General features: G+C 47.4%; 1 protein-coding gene across 9 annotated transcripts in view; it reads left to right on the plus strand.

The window, feature by feature from the left end:
- The window catches only part of Wdr20 (WD repeat domain 20), a 66,636-nt gene that overhangs the window by 42,151 nt on the left and 7,456 nt on the right, over positions 1-17,029 (plus strand). For 3 of the 9 annotated variants that reach the window (XM_042261192.2, XM_006992134.4, XM_042261191.2), the window contains exons 3-4: positions 12,210-13,469; positions 16,069-16,133. The exons of 1 other annotated variant lie outside the window; for it this stretch is intronic. In XM_042261192.2, coding sequence (XP_042117126.1) covers positions 12,297-13,469; positions 16,069-16,131 — 1,236 coding nt within the window. In that variant the 5' untranslated portion in view covers positions 12,210-12,296 and the 3' untranslated portion in view covers positions 16,132-16,133. Of the gene's footprint in view, positions 1-2,911; positions 2,914-3,456; positions 3,529-12,209; positions 14,121-16,068; positions 16,134-17,029 lie in introns of those variants that run through there. 5 more of the 9 variants (XM_076551399.1, XM_076551400.1, XM_006992135.4 and 2 more) reach the window with 3 other exon arrangements.

Genomic DNA, 17,029 nt, shown 5'->3' on the forward strand with positions numbered 1-17,029 from the left:
GTTGACCTTTGACCTCCACAGGTGTGTGCCTCATGTGGACATGCATGCCTGCACACACATCAGTTCTTAATGGAGACAAGCATATTGATAACTTGAGATGTGATTTTTGTTTGTTTGTTTGTTTTGAGGCAGGGTCTTACTGTGTAGCCCTGGCTGTCCTGGAACTTATTATGTAGACCAAGCTGACCTGGAACTCAGAGATTCTTCTGCCTCTGCCTCCCCAGTGCTGGGATTAAAGGTGTGTGTCACTACACCTAGCTCTTGATATGTATATTTTAAGCAAGAAAATACAGAATTCCAGACATTCTTCACCTCACAGGACAATTACATACGGATGGAATGATTCGGTGACATGCCCTAATGCTGCTTAAATTGCACCTTAAGCTTTTGTGCGTGCATTTGACGAGCATTTGGCTGAGGGGCAGTTCTCATGCTCCTGAAAACATTTCTTGTACAACTACCTTTGGCATGGTTTGGATTCCTGGAACCTAAAATTGAATCACAAGACACAGGTTTTGCCAGTGTTGTGTACACTGATGTATCTTCACTTTTCAGATTTCTGATGTATCTTCAGTTCCGTTCAGGTAGGAACTTGAGCTGTCCAACCTGCCTATTTAGGAACATGGCAGGATTTTTACATGGCAGACAGAAGTTGCCAAAGAGGTTGTGTTTATTCAAGCCATTACAGTGGCATATCACCACATATTTGAACTCTTTCTCTCCTGCGTCAGTGTGGCTTTCCTAGAGAACGGCAGAGATGAAGTAGACTTGAGGTGGACAATCTGGCTTCCAATCTCCACCTTGGTACTCAGCCCATGAAGAAGGGTTGTAATACATGGGTTTCGTGTCAGAAGGACATGTGGTTTGCACTGTAGCTTGATTTTAATATAATGTGCATGGAGCAGGAGCATGCTCTCAATTCTAATGTAAGAAGTACATTCTGGGAAGGGGGAAGAATAGCCCCAAACTTGACACAGAGCAGCCACAGTTCTGATTCTTTGTAGTTTTATGGCATGTGCTGTCTGCATATCCAGTACCATCCTGGGTCCTTTTGGGTTTGCTAGGGAAAAACTTGCCCTCTGAATTGACAGCTGAAGAAAAAAACCATTTGACCCCATTTTCCTTTAAAAATCTTAATCAGAAAAGAATCTATCTACCCAGACATTTTACTAATACCATCAGAGGAAGTGATTTGTAAGTAGCTGGGTGATTTTACCTACCTACCTACCACCTACCTACCTTTCTTGTCTGTCTGTCTGTCTATCTATCGATCTATTTATATCACCTACCTACCTACCTACCTACCTACCTACCTACCTACCTACCTACCTACCTAGTCTGTCTGTCTGTCCGTCCATCCATCCATCCATCCATCCATCCATCCATCCATCCATCTATCTTGATGGAGACTGGAATAGATAGCAAGGTAGGAGGCACAGAGTTACTCTTCTCTGCACTGTTAACAGAATTAGAGTTGGAGTCATTATGGGGCTTTGCTTGTGTTTGGGTAGAAGAGCGTGTGATGGACTGGGAATGGATTAAACCCTGTGCCAAGCTGTTGGTAAACAAGACCCAGAGGCAGTTCTGACTGAGGATGGCACAGAATGCCACTTAGAGAACAAGAAAGGTCTGTGTTGTGCTGGGGGAGGGTGGGGGAGTTAGAGCCCACATGGCTCTGATGGCCAGCCTCCTTCTGCCGGTGATGGAGCTGCAGGATAGAAAGCAGATCCCCCCTCTTCATGATGTAAAGACAAGTTCTGCCTACTCTTTGATTGCAGTTGGAAGTGGCTGTTCAGAATGCTAGGACTGTGCCTGCTTTAATGCCAGGTTGGCATTTGGAACTTGAGATTGAAACCGAGTGCCCTTCACAAGTCTTTGGTGGTGTGAATCCATTTCTCCCAGGCACAAGGCTGCACTTCTCAGAGTGACAGAAATGATGTAGAAAGATGTCCTCGTATTCACTCAGCATTGGTGTGAGATTTAGAGATTCCTGGTACTTGTACATAGGAGGGTAAAAGTTTGGTTTTCACTTTATGTATGAAGAAATCTGCAAAGAAATGCTAAGTGCTGTGTCCACATTAGGTAGCAGGTTCATAGGATTATCATGATAGAGCTGGAACCAGAAATGAATTCCAGAACTCTTCCTGGTTGTCAGCTCTGAGCCCCAGCAGGTGTAGTTGACTGTCTGACCTTGCCTTCTCAGCAGCTCAGTCGGTGAGGAGAGATGGGTAGAGTCCAAGCATGTGTTGTCACAGTCACAGCAGTGACGTACTGATGGGATACGTATTGCTTGTGTTCTTGTGGTTGTTTTGAGATAGAATTTCATGTAAATCAAACTGGCCTAGAACTCACTATGTAGACCAGGCTAGCCTTGAACTCATAAAGATCCATCTGCCTCTGCTTCCCAAGTGCTAGGATCAAAGGTGTGCACTACCACACCTAACATGTGTATTCTTTAATATGTCAAATAAAAATGTTTTAGATTAATTTTTTATTTTATTCATATAGATGTTTTGCCTACATTTATGTCTATACACCACATTCATGCTTGGTGCCGAGGAAGTTATAAGAGGATGTCAGATCCCCTGGAACTGAAGTTATTAGCCACGATGTAGGTGCTGGGAATTGAACTGATCTTTGCAAGCTCTTAAACCACTGAGGCATATATCTCCTCCCTCCCCCATACACACACACACACACACACACACACACACACACACACACACACACACGGTATTTTAAATTTTTCTTAAAAGTCAGATTTAGCTGGAAGCATGGGGTAGCTCACTGGGAGGCTGAGGCAGGAGGATCACTAGTTTGAAACCAGTCTGGGCTTCACAGAGATCCTGTGTCAAGAGAAAAACAGGGATTTTTTTCTTTCTGAAAGAAAGATAGAAGTTAAATCCAGAAGGGGTCTGAGAAGTACTGTCAGAGTCCAGCACTAATCTGGATCTGGAGGGCACTTGTAAGGGCAGGATGAGGGTAAGGATGCTTCTCAGACTGAAGAAAGGGAGTTAAGCATGGTGCTGTATGCCTGGAATCCCAGCACCGGGGAAGCCAGCCTGGGCTGCAGGACAAAGCCAGCCTGGGCTGCAGGACAAAGCCAGCCTGGGCTGCAGGACAAAGCCAGCCTGGGCTGCAGGACAAAGCCAGCCTGGGCTGCAGGACAAAGCCAGCCTGGGCTGCAGAACAAAGCCTTGTTTAAAAACAAACAAAGCAGAACAAAGAAGTTAGGAAGAACATCATTTGGCATTTTCTGGTACATCAAGTGACAACATCATCAAGCCACTGGGTGGAGCTGGTGGTAGTAGCAGAAGTCATCACCAGAAAGCGGGAGTTAAAACCAAATGATTCATGTTGTGTGGAGAAACTTGGACTTACCATGACGACTGTGGGGGAGGTTTGGGCTTTTAGTCAAGGATCAGATGTGTTTGTTTAGAACTCCTGTCACTTTAGAAGGTGTATTGGAGTGAAGGAAGAGAGCATGGAGGTAGCAAGAGCAGTGAGAATGCTGTAGTAAGTGTCCAGGTGAAAGTTGGGGCTTCAACTAGACTTCTGACCACCTGCAGGACTGTGTCTGCACAGGTAAAACCTGCTTCATGTCACCCCTCTTAGAGGAGAGAGGTATAACCCAGACATCCTGGCCACAGATGGTGACCCACTGGGGTGTAGGAAGAAAGTGCGGACTGTTAAACTGGCAAATAAGAAGTTCTGTCAGAGGAAGTGGTGGGCTTCCTTTGATGAGGAGGGCACCAGAGTAAGGACTTGACAGGAGGCAGAGGCAGGCAGATTCTCTGAGGTCAAGGCCAGCCTGGTCTACAGATGGAGTTCCAGGACATCCAAGGCTGCATAGAGAAACCCTGTCTTGAGAGAGAGAGAGGGAGAGGTAGAAAGAGAGAGAGGGAGGGGGAGAGAGAGAGAGGGAGAGGGGGAGGGAGAGGGAGGGAGAAAGGAAGGGAGAGAGAGAGAAAGAGATCCCAGAGGACAGCTTCTAGGTAGGGCAGTGTGAGGTGAGGAATGAGGATGGAGGGCCAGGTCCAGGCAGAGTTGTTTAGGAAGCCTGGGTGGTAGGATCCTGAGGAGAGAACAGATTGTCATGGGGTTGTTTTTTGGTTTGTTTATTTTTTGTTTTTTGATGTGTCTTTTTCTCTGTGCACATGAGTGCAGTGCCTGATGAGGCCAGAAGAGGGCATCAAGTTCCATGGAGCTGAGTTAGAGGCAGTTGTGAGCTGCCTGGCATGGGTTCTGGGAACTAATTTCGGGTCCTCTACATGAACAGTAGAGGCACTGAACTGCTGAGCTTACTCTGCAGCCCCAGGTGGGTATTCAGGGAACTTACTGTGCAGGGAGACGTTAACAAGCCTGAAGGTACTAGCTGTCACTACATTTAGTGAGACTGGAAATGGGGCAGGGCTCAGTAATAGAGGGAAAGATAGAGGCTGCAGTTTGTCTCTGGTTCATGTAAGAGATCTGCAGATGCTTGCAAGCGTGCATCTGAAGGGCATGTTGTTTGTTTATTGAGTAGGGAGACAGACAGGTAAGGGGACTCAGAAAGTGCAGGGGCAGTCGCCAGGCTGGACGACTTGAGTTCCATCCCTTCCACATGTGTGCCATGGCATGCACATACACACACACACACACACACACACACACACACACACACACACTTCATCAATGAATGAATGAATGGATGGATGAATGAAATAAAAATTTTAAGGGATAAAAACTTGAAGTTGTCAGCATGTAATCATAGACTTACATCTTTCACTAAAGATGCCTGCTGACATTGAGTTTGCCCTGGCAATCTGGTATGTGAGCAGAGGGAAGCCCTGGTCATGTCCTGGCCTTGGGCCTGTCCTCAGATACTGTAGACTCTTGCAGTTCTGTCTGCTCCTGACTAGACAGAAGGAGAAATGCCTAGTCCTTATAGAGTCTCCTGGGAAGTGAAGTCCTCAGCTCCCTCCTGTCTCTGCCTTTCCTAGTCTCTCAAAGTGGATTTGAGGTTTCTGTTACATCCTTTTTGCCACACAGTTCATCAAGATGGTGGAGTCTACCTTTGAAATGAGAACCACATGGACATTGTAGTCAAGGTTTGGGACTTGCTGGAGCACCCAAGAGTGTGTTTCTGTAACTACTGGTTTGTGTATTTGGGGAGAGAGTGTTAGAAAGGGACAAGGGACACTTGCTATATTAGAGCAATCAAAACCTTTTTGTATTCACAGATGGTAACTTAAAGGAATTTTGAAAGTGGGTTTTGTTTTTTTTTTTTTTTTTTCTAAGTAGCTCTGGTTGTCCTGGAACTCACTCTGTAGACCAGTCTGTCCTATAGACCTTGAACTAAGATGTCTGCCTGCCTCTGCCTTTCTAGTGATGGGATTAAAGGTGTATGCCACCACCGCTCAGCTTGGAAGTGGGTTTTTTTTCCCTCCATATATTAATAATATATAATAATGACTTTTATGACATTTCTTTTTAAAGATTTATTTTATGTGTCTTTGTGCATGTATGTGCACATGTATACAGGTGCTCTTGGATGTCAAAGCGAGTGTCACACTCCCCTAGAGCCGAAGTTAGAGGTGGTCGTGAGCCTCTGGGTGTGGGTGCTGGGAGAGGCCATGGGAAAGAAGCACTCGTAACTGCTTATCCTCACGGCAGCCCCGTCATCGTGAGATTTTCTTATGTGTACATGTGTTTGCATCATTTTCACCCCTTCCCCTCTCTGTTGTCCTCTGCACTCTGGCTCATCCCTTTCCACTTCCCAGTTAGTTCTCATTTCCTGTCTGCTGTGTGCCCCAGTGAGCTTCATGAGGATGGCTGTGAGAACAGGGGCATCTTGTCAGTGGCTGCACTACTGAGGGAATGCCTTTCCTTCCCCCGCTAACTGCTTACTACCTAGAGAATCACAGAGCTGGAGGGGCTCCGTGAGCCCTTCCCCTTCACCAGACAGGTGTTAGTGAGCCCAGTCTTGGAGAGATTGTCTAGGGAATCACAGCTACTATGAGTTGAAGACTGAAACCACTAGGTTTCGGAGATGGTGGAGCTGGTAAAGGCCCTTGCCACCAAGCCTGAGACCCCACATGGTGGAAGGAGAGAACCACTTCCCACAAGTTGTCCTTTGACCTGCCATTTGTGAACGAACACACACACACACACACACTTTTTATTTTTAAGTGTTGGGCCTAGAGATGGCCTAGTGGTTAAGAGCACTTGTTGCTCTTCTAGAAGGCCCAAATTTGGCTTCCATGGGTACCCTCAGACAGATACACACATACACTTAAGAAAAATAAATCTTTTTTTTTTTCCCCGAGACAGGGTTTCTCTGTGTAGTTTTGGTGCCTGTCCTGGATCTCGCTCTGTAGACCAGGCTGGCCTCGAACTCACAGAGATCCGCCTGACTCTGCCTCCCGAGTGCTGCCCGTCTGAAAATGAACCTTTAAAGAAATAAGGTTTGGGGTGGACTGATGGTGGAGTACACCCTTTTCTTGCAGAGGACCTGGGATGTGCGTTCTGTCAGTTTGGGTTGTGTTGCTTTAGGAAATGAGCAACAGTCACCTACTTCTTAAAGTGGGAACATTGGTAAAAATAATGTCTAATCCTTTCTTGGTGGCTTTGAAATACCCTTTTCTATATTTCCATGGGGAAGCTTCAGACTTCTCCAGTTATCTTTGTTACTTTTTTTAAAAGAGTTTTTACATTGTGACTTTCTAACAACTGTTATGTTTTTAAAATTGTTCTAGTATTTTTATTACAAACCAAAATCTGTATTGTAAAATGCTTGCCCACCCCCCATTTTTTTTCTGCTTGTCATGTTGCTAGAAGTAAGAAAATAAAAAGGAAGTGCTTCAGAAAGTTTCCGTTCAAATGAATGTCACTGACTCTTGATGTAGCTGCAGATTTCCTTTCCTGTTCCCTTCTAACTAGTATGGTGGACCCAGAGACTCCTCTACTAATGCAGTGGGCATGATGTCTTTTTCTTACTTAGTGGCATTTTTTCCTTGAGTTACTGTCTAGAGTGGACATGGTGATTGGACTTCTGAATTGGAAGAGGGGTGCCCCTGGCTGAGTGTTCAAGGAGCCATGCAGACTTGGAGTCTCAGCTCTGCACCCCAGCCTTGACCTGGACCCCAAGTGTCAGTGTTGTGCTGTGCTTTGACCATGAGCTGGGGTTTGGTTAGTTCACAAAGTGGTTTTAGGAATGGGCTCTGAGTCTTTTGGAAGCTGGCTCTGTCATGGGGAACTCTGTGGTCACCATAGTAAAATGACAAGATGGCCTTGCTGTGCTCCCTCTGGGTAGATTTTTTCCAGAATTCTACACTCCACCTTGCTACACCATCTTTGTTGGAGCCCAGGATGTCACAGGTTTTTGTTGCTTTCCATCTGCCTGACTTGATTTTCTGCTCATTTTCACTAGCTGCAGACTGACCTTTGCCGCTGTCGCCCTGGCTGAATTTAGGGGTGTTTGTGTACCTTCTACCCTCTCGTCACCCCACCCACACTACTCCCACCACACTCACTGTTCCCAGACGCAGCACATTACCACTGGCTAGGTTGAAGACCTGTGGCCTCCTGACCTTGTTCTGTCACTTCTCGTTCTGGGGCCTCGACGCCCCGCTGTCTGCAGTGGCACTGTCAAGGGAAATGCACTCAAAGTTTCAAAGGGTGAAAAGGGGTGACCCTGTCCTAGGACCTCACAGCCCTGGGTCCCAGTTCACAGTTCTATTCCAGGTGCTCGGCCTTTCCCAGTCCTGACTGCTCTGTGAGAGCCTTGGCCCTTTTTGCTCCTGCCTCACCCCTACCCCCTTGCAGTACGACTTAGAGAAATAGGGGTTTCCTGGGTATCTTTTCAAAATGCTCGTCTAGATGAGGGTCTGCTCCAGTGAGAACTCAAAACCAACAGAGAGATCCCGCCCCCTACACTGGCTTCTAACATGAATTTATCATTTTGGTTTTGTTTATTTTTATTTATTTGTTTGTTTGTTTGTTTTGGTTTTTCGAGACAGGGTTTCTCTGTGTAGCTTTGCGCCTTTCCTGGAACTCACATGGTAGCCCAGGCTGGCCTCGAACTCACAGCGATCTGCCTGTCTCTGCCTCCCGAGTGCTGGGATTAAAGGCGTGCGGCACCACCACCCGGCCGTTTGTTTATTTTTTTTATCAAATGTTTTCTAAAAATAAAAATGTAACTTTCTTGGTGTAGAGGTTGGTCTGTGTAAAAAAATAAATAATTTTTTTGAGACACATGCTCCTAGCTGGCATGGGGTTCCCTATGTAGCCTAGTCACAATGCCCACCTTCTGTCTGTGTAAATTTTCATTCTTATATTTCTTAAATATAATTTTTATTATATTTATTAAAATGTCCCAGGTGTTTCTGTTTCTTTATTTGGAAGATAGGCATAGGACAGTTGAAGGCAGGGGACCTCTGGTCAGGGAGTTGAATTCTCATTTGCTGTGGGGTCTGTCGCAGGGAAGCTTTGCTAGTGGGCATGGCAGGCTGGTATTCAGGCCGTGGGGTAGAAGACAGCCACCCCCTTTGCAGCCACTCTCGGTAGCACACTGCTGCTGTCACAGGCTCTGGAGCTCCTGCATTTGCTCCCTCCACTCTCCGTGTCTCCCCAGCACGCTTGGTGCCCGCCCGACCTCTCTCGGTGCCCAGCTGACCCCTGCAGATTGAGATGTTTTTCTTCGCTGTCCTCTTGGAAATGGAAATTGCCAGGACATCCCATTCCCAGCACTTTGTTTTCCCTTTTTGGTAATTTTTTTTCTACACAGCATTTATTTCATCACACTACATGTACCATGTAGAAAGGGATGGTAGTTTTAATTGATGCTGTATAAAATGTCTGACTTATGGGATGCATTCAGTGCTGATTGAGTAAATGAATGGATGTGACTTCAGCCAAGTTTGATGACCTCTGAACTTCTGTCTCTTCATGGGCCATACCTTCTGATGGGGAAAATAGGCTCTGGTGGGAGCATGAAATGTTAGTCTCTGTGGGAGGCAATTTGGCTGCACCTCTAGAAAGCTTACAAAGCTTATATTCATCCCTTTGATCTGCATGTGTACTGCTCATACTTGTGAAAACTGTCCTGGGCTCAAGGGCATTCATTCATCACTACATCAATGCTGGACAGTAGGGCTTGCAGCAGTCTGTCCGTGTGATTGAGTGCTTTGTAATTTCAGAGAAGAATGAGGATGCACAGGTTGCATCAGTGAAAGGGAAACAGAGGTGGGTTGATCTGTTTGTGCTGTATTTGGCAGTTGTGTAAGCAGAAATTCTGGGTAGATGAGCTAATCCCAGTGACCGGGCCGCCGACCCTGAGTGCAGGAAAGGAGTCCAAGTGAGGCTTGCTTTCTGCTGTAGTCATGAGTGATGAGTGCTTTGACTGGGGAAGTGTTGGCAGCATTAGGGAGTGGGTGTAAAGCCTCCTGCCAATTTCGCACCCAGAATAGATCCTCAGGTCGGAAGTGAGGCCTGCCCTCTTGCTGTGCCACACCCCCGACTGAGACGGGTTCTCTTTTGGTTTTGGTCTGTCATTGCTTACACTGGTGTGCCCAGTCCCTAGGGCCAATGGTAAGGTCTGCATACTGTGGGCAGTTACAGTACATGGTGGTGCAGGTTTTCTCGGTCGGCTGCATCCACAAATTGGCTTAGGGTGGTTAGAGTGCATATTTTAGTGAGTGACATTGCCCTGCAGTGCATCTGGTCACTGCTGTTTGTACCTCCCCGTCACATAACAGCACTTTCTTTCTTGCCAGGATTACATTTTTTGAGCGCCAGTGGAATTTTTCTGTTGTACTTTTTTTAAGGTTGTAGGTAAAAATTTACCATACTAACCATACTACTAGAAGCTTTAAAATTTTCCACATGTGATAGAGCAATGGTGCTGGGGAAAACTGGGCTAGGATCAGGACAGCAGTCTGGCTCTAAACACAAGTTACCTGTGCAAGCCCACCTGGTATAGTCATGTCACTGGGCTCAGAGTGAGTGAGTGCTGGAGCAGCCTGACCTAGTGGGCAGTTGGCAGCAAGCCTTCAAGCTCCTGTAGAGGCTGGAGGTCTCTTAATTCTGCACCCTCCTGACACCCTCTTCCCCCAAAGGCTATGATCTCGCTATGAAAATCACCTGACCCCTTGCTAAGAAACTTTGTAATTTATGAAAACATGAATGGTCTAATGGAAGTCATAAAGAGCAGTGGCAGGTGTGTAGACAGTTGACATGAACTCAAGGCAGGTGCCTTTGATAGGCAGGTCACCAAGCAGGAAATGAGAATCAGGCAACACAAACCGTGACTGTGTTCCCATGTGCGGTACTTGCTGGTCTAAGATGCCAGTCATGCTGTTAGGTGCCAGTAAGCAGGGATAGCTCGTGCTCTTGGCTCAAGCCTAAGAACTTGAAACTCCAGGCCTCCATACTGTGGGCACTTGGGCTCCTCCCTCCCCGTGTTCCCCTATCAGAGTATCTGTAAGCAGTCCATTCCTTCCGAGCTCTCATTTTTATGCAGTGAGCTTGCACGACTCATTTCTCTTCTCTCCTTTTCTTTATTGTTGTTATTACTGTTGTTGTAGCTAGTGCTGTATACGAAACCAGATCCTCATGCGTGCTGCACCCAGCTTCCATTCTTTCTTTAAAAGTCAGATCATTTCATTTCTGTCATCTTCTGTAAAAGAATCAGTGTGCATGGCTGATGCATAGTCACCAAACCAATTGGGTAGCTGGCTGTAGCCCAAGTCCATACCAGTGTGCCCTGATGGTTCTCTGAGATTCATGGTGGGGAACCCCGACCAGTTAGGTAAAACGATAGCACTTAAGCCCTTGGGAGTGTCCCAGGAAAGAGTAAAGGAGCAATGGAGAGTACCTGGCCAAGGAGTCCAGTGCAGGATTGGGAACTTCTGGTGAGTTCTGTAGCCTATGGAGGGTGTGCCCTGATTAGCCCTAAGCAGGGTCTGCACAGACACACAGGGTACCCCTTCTGTACATCTGAGTGGCATTCATGTTGGCCTTTTGGTCAGTTGGTTTTAAAGATGAGACTGTATGCATGCAGTTAAAGAGGCAGCTAGGTCAGTGGACCGGAGATAAGCATGGACTAGATTGATAGTGATGGAGCACAGACTTCCGAGTTCACCTCCACCTTCCCAGAGAATCTGGGAGATGTGGGCTAAGATACTCACAGGCCAGCTCTATGGAGTGAGTGAAGACACAGTAATCCAGGGCTGTATCCTGCCCAGGAAGTGTGTTTTCAAGTCCTGTGTTCTGCTGGTTGCAGGCTGCAGGTGGTTCCCTGCCCTGGAGCAGCCACAAAAAGGGGTAATGTAGTCATCCCATGGCCTGCAGTGACAAAGGCAAAGAAAGCTAGGACTGAAACTTGTCCTGTGAGTCCTCATAGAGAGGAGGCCGTGGTAGCTGTAGCAAAACATTCAGTTGCTTCTACTGTAAGGGGCCAAGGGCTGTCTCACACCAGTGTGCCCAGGACCTGGGACCTGGGCACAGGATAGGCTCTCAGCAGAGATTTATCAAATGACTGACACCCTCAGGAAGACAGTGTCCCGACACCCAATTGCCGTTCTAGAATGCGGCCATGTGGTGATACTTTATTTGTGCGTTAATAAATCAAGCTTGCCTGGAGATCAGGGGGGATAGGCCAGCCACTTTAAGTAAACAAAGAAGTCAGGCAGCCCACGCTCTTAATCCCTTAGTAGGCAGGATCTCTGTGTGTTCAAGACCACACTAGGGAACAGAACCAAGTGTGGTGACACACGCCTTTAATCCCAGTACCAACCATAGAAGTCTGGAGGTCTGTACAGACAGACAGTGACAGAGCTGTGTAGGAAGAGGAAGTGAGGTAGCTGGGCTAAGAGCCAATGAAAGGGCAGAAAAGCAAGGCATATAAGCCTGGGTAGACAGGAAGTCATGCTTCTTGGAAGCTGCAGAGTTGGTGAGGTGAGGTTAGCTGGTGGCTTTCTCTGATCTCTCTAAGGCTTTAACCCAAATTTCTGGCTCCGTGTTTTTTATTTAATAAGACCATTTAGAAATTAGGCTACAGGGCCACAAGCTCTTCGCTGGCCTGGCTGACACAGGATAAATGTGAATGCCTGGATGGACTCTTCCCTTCTTGCCAAGAAGCAGACAGGTTTTTATTTTTTTATTTTTTTTCTGGAAAAGTAGACCTTAACTTCTCCATTGTGATAACTTGTTCTCCTTTGTCTTTACAGAGACTAATAGACAAGTCACGCGTAACCTGTGTCAAATGGGTTCCTGGTTCGGAAAGCCTTTTCCTAGTAGCCCATTCAAGTGGGAACATGTACTTATATAATGTGGAGCACACTTGTGGCACCACAGCCCCCCACTACCAGCTTCTGAAGCAGGGAGAGAGCTTTGCCGTGCACACTTGCAAGAGCAAATCCACGAGGAACCCTCTCCTTAAGTGGACGGTGGGCGAGGGGGCCCTCAACGAGTTTGCTTTCTCCCCAGATGGCAAGTTCTTAGCGTGTGTGAGCCAGGACGGGTTTCTGCGTGTGTTCAACTTTGACTCAGTGGAGCTGCACGGTACAATGAAAAGCTACTTTGGGGGCTTGCTTTGTGTGTGCTGGAGCCCAGATGGCAAGTACATTGTGACAGGTGGAGAGGACGACTTGGTGACAGTCTGGTCCTTTCTAGACTGCCGAGTAATAGCTAGAGGCCATGGGCACAAATCCTGGGTCAGTGTTGTAGCCTTTGATCCCTATACTACTAGCGTAGAAGAAAGTGACCCTATGGAGTTTAGTGGCAGTGACGAGGACTTCCAGGACCTTCTTCATTTTGGCAGAGATCGAGCGAACAGTACACAGTCTAGGCTGTCCAAACGGAACTCTACAGACAGCCGTCCTGTAAGTGTTACCTATCGGTTTGGTTCAGTGGGTCAGGATACACAGCTGTGTTTATGGGACCTTACAGAAGACATCCTTTTCCCTCACCAACCCCTCTCAAGAGCAAGGACACATACAAATGTCATGAATGCCACAAGTCCGCCTGCCGGAAGCAATGGGAACAGTGTCACTACGCCTGGGAACTCTGTGCCCCCTCCATTGCCGCGGTCCAACAGCCTTCCACATTCGGCAGTCTCCAGTGCTGGGAGCAAAAGCAGCGTCATGGACGGGGCCATTGCCTCTGGGGTCAGCAAGTTTGCAACTCTGTCTCTGCACGACCGGAAGGAGAGACACCACGAGAAAGACCATAAACGAAATCATAGCATGGGACACATTTCCAGCAAGAGCAGTGACAAACTGAATCTAGTTACGAAAGCCAAAACGGACCCAGCTAAAACTCTGGGAACATCGCTGTGTCCTCGGATGGAAGATGTTCCCTTGTTAGAGCCGCTGATCTGTAAAAAGATAGCTCATGAAAGACTGACTGTATTGGTATTTCTTGAAGACTGTATAGTCACTGCTTGTCAGGAGGGATTTATTTGCACATGGGCAAGGCCTGGTAAAGTGGTAAGTTTTAATCCTTAATGCTGCACCAGATCTAGAACTTGACTAGGTAGTGATTTTTTTCTTGTGGGAGGGTGGGATGTACAATGACTGTGAATGACACTTGTTAATGTAAATCTAAATGCATCAGAGCCATAATTTTGGATACTGCATGCCATGTAATTCTGAATCATTTGATAATCCACCTTAGAGCATTTAAAAAATATATAATCAGACTAATTGCCAGCCAAGTCAGTCATCCCTCTGGGTATATAGAGTCCCAAAGTTAGCATTCCTGTATCAGACTATTCCAGTTATAGGGAAATCATGACAGTGTGGAGAAATAATGACATTAAAATGCTAAAGTCAAAATTTATGCTTTAACTGGGATATTTTTGCGCAACTACTCAACTAGATTGTTATACACCTGGTAAGTGTATGTTCAGTACAGATGGCCATTACTTATCATTTATAGTCCAACTTTTTATCTTAAATCATAAAATGTTTAGGAATCTATGAAATTTAACTTAGGAACAAAGCGTTCATCAGGGTTGATTGATATTATTTTTACATTGTCTGGCAATCCACAGAAAGAGAAGAGCCTTAATTTTTAAAACCCATTTTAGTCATTTTATGACAATTAAAATTGTTTAATAAACATCGTTTTTCAAAGAAGCAGTTTGTAGAACTCTGATTGCAATTGTGCACTAAACTCTCCCCATGCTCCAGAGCCTGGACAGTTAAGGTGCGCTGTGGCCCAGGACGCTAGCTGCAGCTTTCGGAAGGGCCTCTTGCCACATCAGCTAAGACTTACATGTTAGATGTGCATAGCTTGTGGGTTTTCCCCAGCAGGGAAAGAAGGTTCTGTCCGTTCTGTTGGTGGGGGCTTTGTTTTGTGGTCAGGAAGGTGGGTCTGGAAGTCAAGGGCAGACTCCTCAGTTCAGCTGTGTGTGGACTGCTGGGTTCTCCAGGCTGCAGGGCTCCTTCTGACATGGCATTGCGGGGCGGGGCTCCGTTCCCCCATAGGGAGAGCACAAGGCGCGCACACACACACACACACACACACACACACACACACACACACGCACACACACACACACACACACACACACACACCCGTTATGTTCTTGGGTGGCAGCTGTGAGTCCAGGGGGGCTCTGGAGACAGATGCTGGGGCAGGACCCAGATCCAGCCCTGAGTGCCTCCCTTGGGGCCCTGGTGGCCCGTGTCCCCTCCAGAGCAGTGCTGTGTGGACTGCCCCTGTGGCAGGACAGTGGCGGGGATTGAAGTTCACTTCCAACTCCTTAGGTCCTGCTCAGTTGCTCAGGGAATTTCTTTCACGCTCTAGTTTTCACAGTGGAGGGTAGTTCTTTGAGCTGGGTATTTTGTGTCAAAATGATAAGTTATTTTATTTATTAATTTATTTAGAACATTTAGGATTATTTTTCTGTCTGGTACGTACACCTTTGTAATGAACTATATATAGCAGGAAGGATCATTTGTATTGGCTTGAGTAGTGAATATGGCTCAATAGCAAAGATTTGGTGGCTTTTATGTCTCCGCAGTGTCAAAACTCTGGTAGACAGCAGCCAGCTACCTGGCTTCACTCTCCAGAACGCCAGGCCAGGTCCCAGGCCCCTTCCCATGCTCCAGCTTGTTCATGGCTGGAGCCGTGCCCCCCATCTCTATCTTCTTCCTCCTTGAAGGTGGCTTCTGTTTAATGTGACAGTCCATAAGATAACTGCATCCTCCAGGGTATCTCACCTGTGTGCCAAGGCATTTCACGTCCCTGAGCACCTCTTCACAAGGATGCTCATGTCCCATCTCTCTTGGAAATATACCCCTTAGTTCTTAGGGTTGACTGATCTGAGGTAGCCAAGACTGCCACCATGTAGACTGTCTGGACTTCAGAGGTCAAATTGGGCTGCCAGGTGGGCAGGTTAGAAATGAACACTCCATGCATAGTTTCCGAAATTCACTTTCAAATGCTTCTGAGGCATTGAGTATGCAGTTTCCAAATTCAGGACTTTGTGTTTGGCCTAAGTAGAGTGGCCAATCATAGGTAAGTAATATTTATGGTAAAGCTTATGGGAATCTCTCAGTTCTGAAGCCATCTTTGCTGGCAGGGGAGCCATCACGTGTGCTTGTGGACCCAGCACAGATAATGGGCACTTACGGATCTCCAGGACCAGTAGCATCCCCAACCCGTTGGGAATTGGGAGAGCAGAACAAGAGGTGGATACTACTGTTCCTTTAAAGAAAACAAACAAAACAAAACACAGGCCTCCTATATTGTCCGATAGAGGCCTGTGAATTCTTTTCTGCATCCCCACGATAATGTCAGTTTGTGATTTGGGGTGTGATCACAGTCTCTTCCAATTTCTGCTGCTAAGTGTAGTACCCTTAATGTCTCTTCTGGAAACCCTGTTTGTTCAGGGCCCCTTGCTATGGCTTCCTCTCCTGGGCTCCCCTGCCGGCCTCAGGGACTGGTGAGAGCCCAGGGTCAGCTCTAGAGGGCCTGTCTTAGCTGCATGATCTGGCCCAGGCTGGCCCCTGCATGCAGGGCAGTGGTGCCCCGGCCCACTCTGCCCCCCTGACTGACTCCTGCCCCTTTCTTTGACAGCCGGCAGAGCAGGTCTGCAGGCAGGAGGACAGAGTGCCAGGTGTTCTCCAAGACCAGAACTAAAGGTGCGGCAGCTCCACAAGAGGGCGCTGGAGGGCGGGGGCGCCTTCCTCCTGTGCCCTGCAGACAGAGGTGGTGGGGTGTCATGGGGTTGTGTCACGGTTTGCGATCTCCAAAGAACGAGACATAGGGCCACCCTGCTTCCACAGTAGCCACCCAGAGAAGTTTGGGGAGCATGTTTTTAGTTTTCTCACCAAACTTTGAGCTTCCTCATCAAAACTTCCCCGTTTCTCGGTTGAGCATTTTCATAAGCAAGAATGTCTTTGATAACTAGCCCGGCATAGAACAGCTTTTGGCCAGAGGCCCTTACAGACAGAAGTCAAGTCCACGTGGTGTTGCCCAGAGTCCCTCCTGGGGCCCCGCGAGGGCACCGCTATACAGGTGGAGCCTCCTTGTGTCCTGCTCGCCCGCCACAGGCAGCCCTTCTGGTGACTCCAGAAGCCAGCTGCACTGTAACTCTGGTGAATCAGCCCCAGCCCGTTCCCACTTTTCCCTGTCTGTGCACGGGGGCCAGGGATCGAGCCAAAGAACTCAACAGCTGCCAGGTGGGCGCTGCACTTCTGAACCACATCCCGCCCTCCTGAGAGGCTTAGAAGTTGTGCCTTCTTTTCAGAGCAGATGTCCCAGAGAGATTGGGTGATACCTGCAGCCAGCAGCTGTGGACTCCAAATTGACCTACATAGGGTAAAGAGCTTTAAGTTTGTCTGTCATGCTGATTGAGTTTAGAAGTGTTTTGAGAGCCACTTAGGTCAGGATGAAGAGCGAATGCTTTTAGGAAAGCCCAGAGGTGGAGCAAGAAAGAAGCCACAGTGTCTGAAAGACATTCTGAAAGGAGGTGCGACAAGGGCTATCAAACTTGAGTTTCTGTGGCTGTGTACACACATGCTACCCCCAGGTGGCC

Source organism: Peromyscus maniculatus, chromosome 14, assembly GCF_049852395.1.
Source record: "Peromyscus maniculatus bairdii isolate BWxNUB_F1_BW_parent chromosome 14, HU_Pman_BW_mat_3.1, whole genome shotgun sequence".
NCBI classification, from domain to species: domain Eukaryota; kingdom Metazoa; phylum Chordata; class Mammalia; order Rodentia; family Cricetidae; genus Peromyscus; species Peromyscus maniculatus.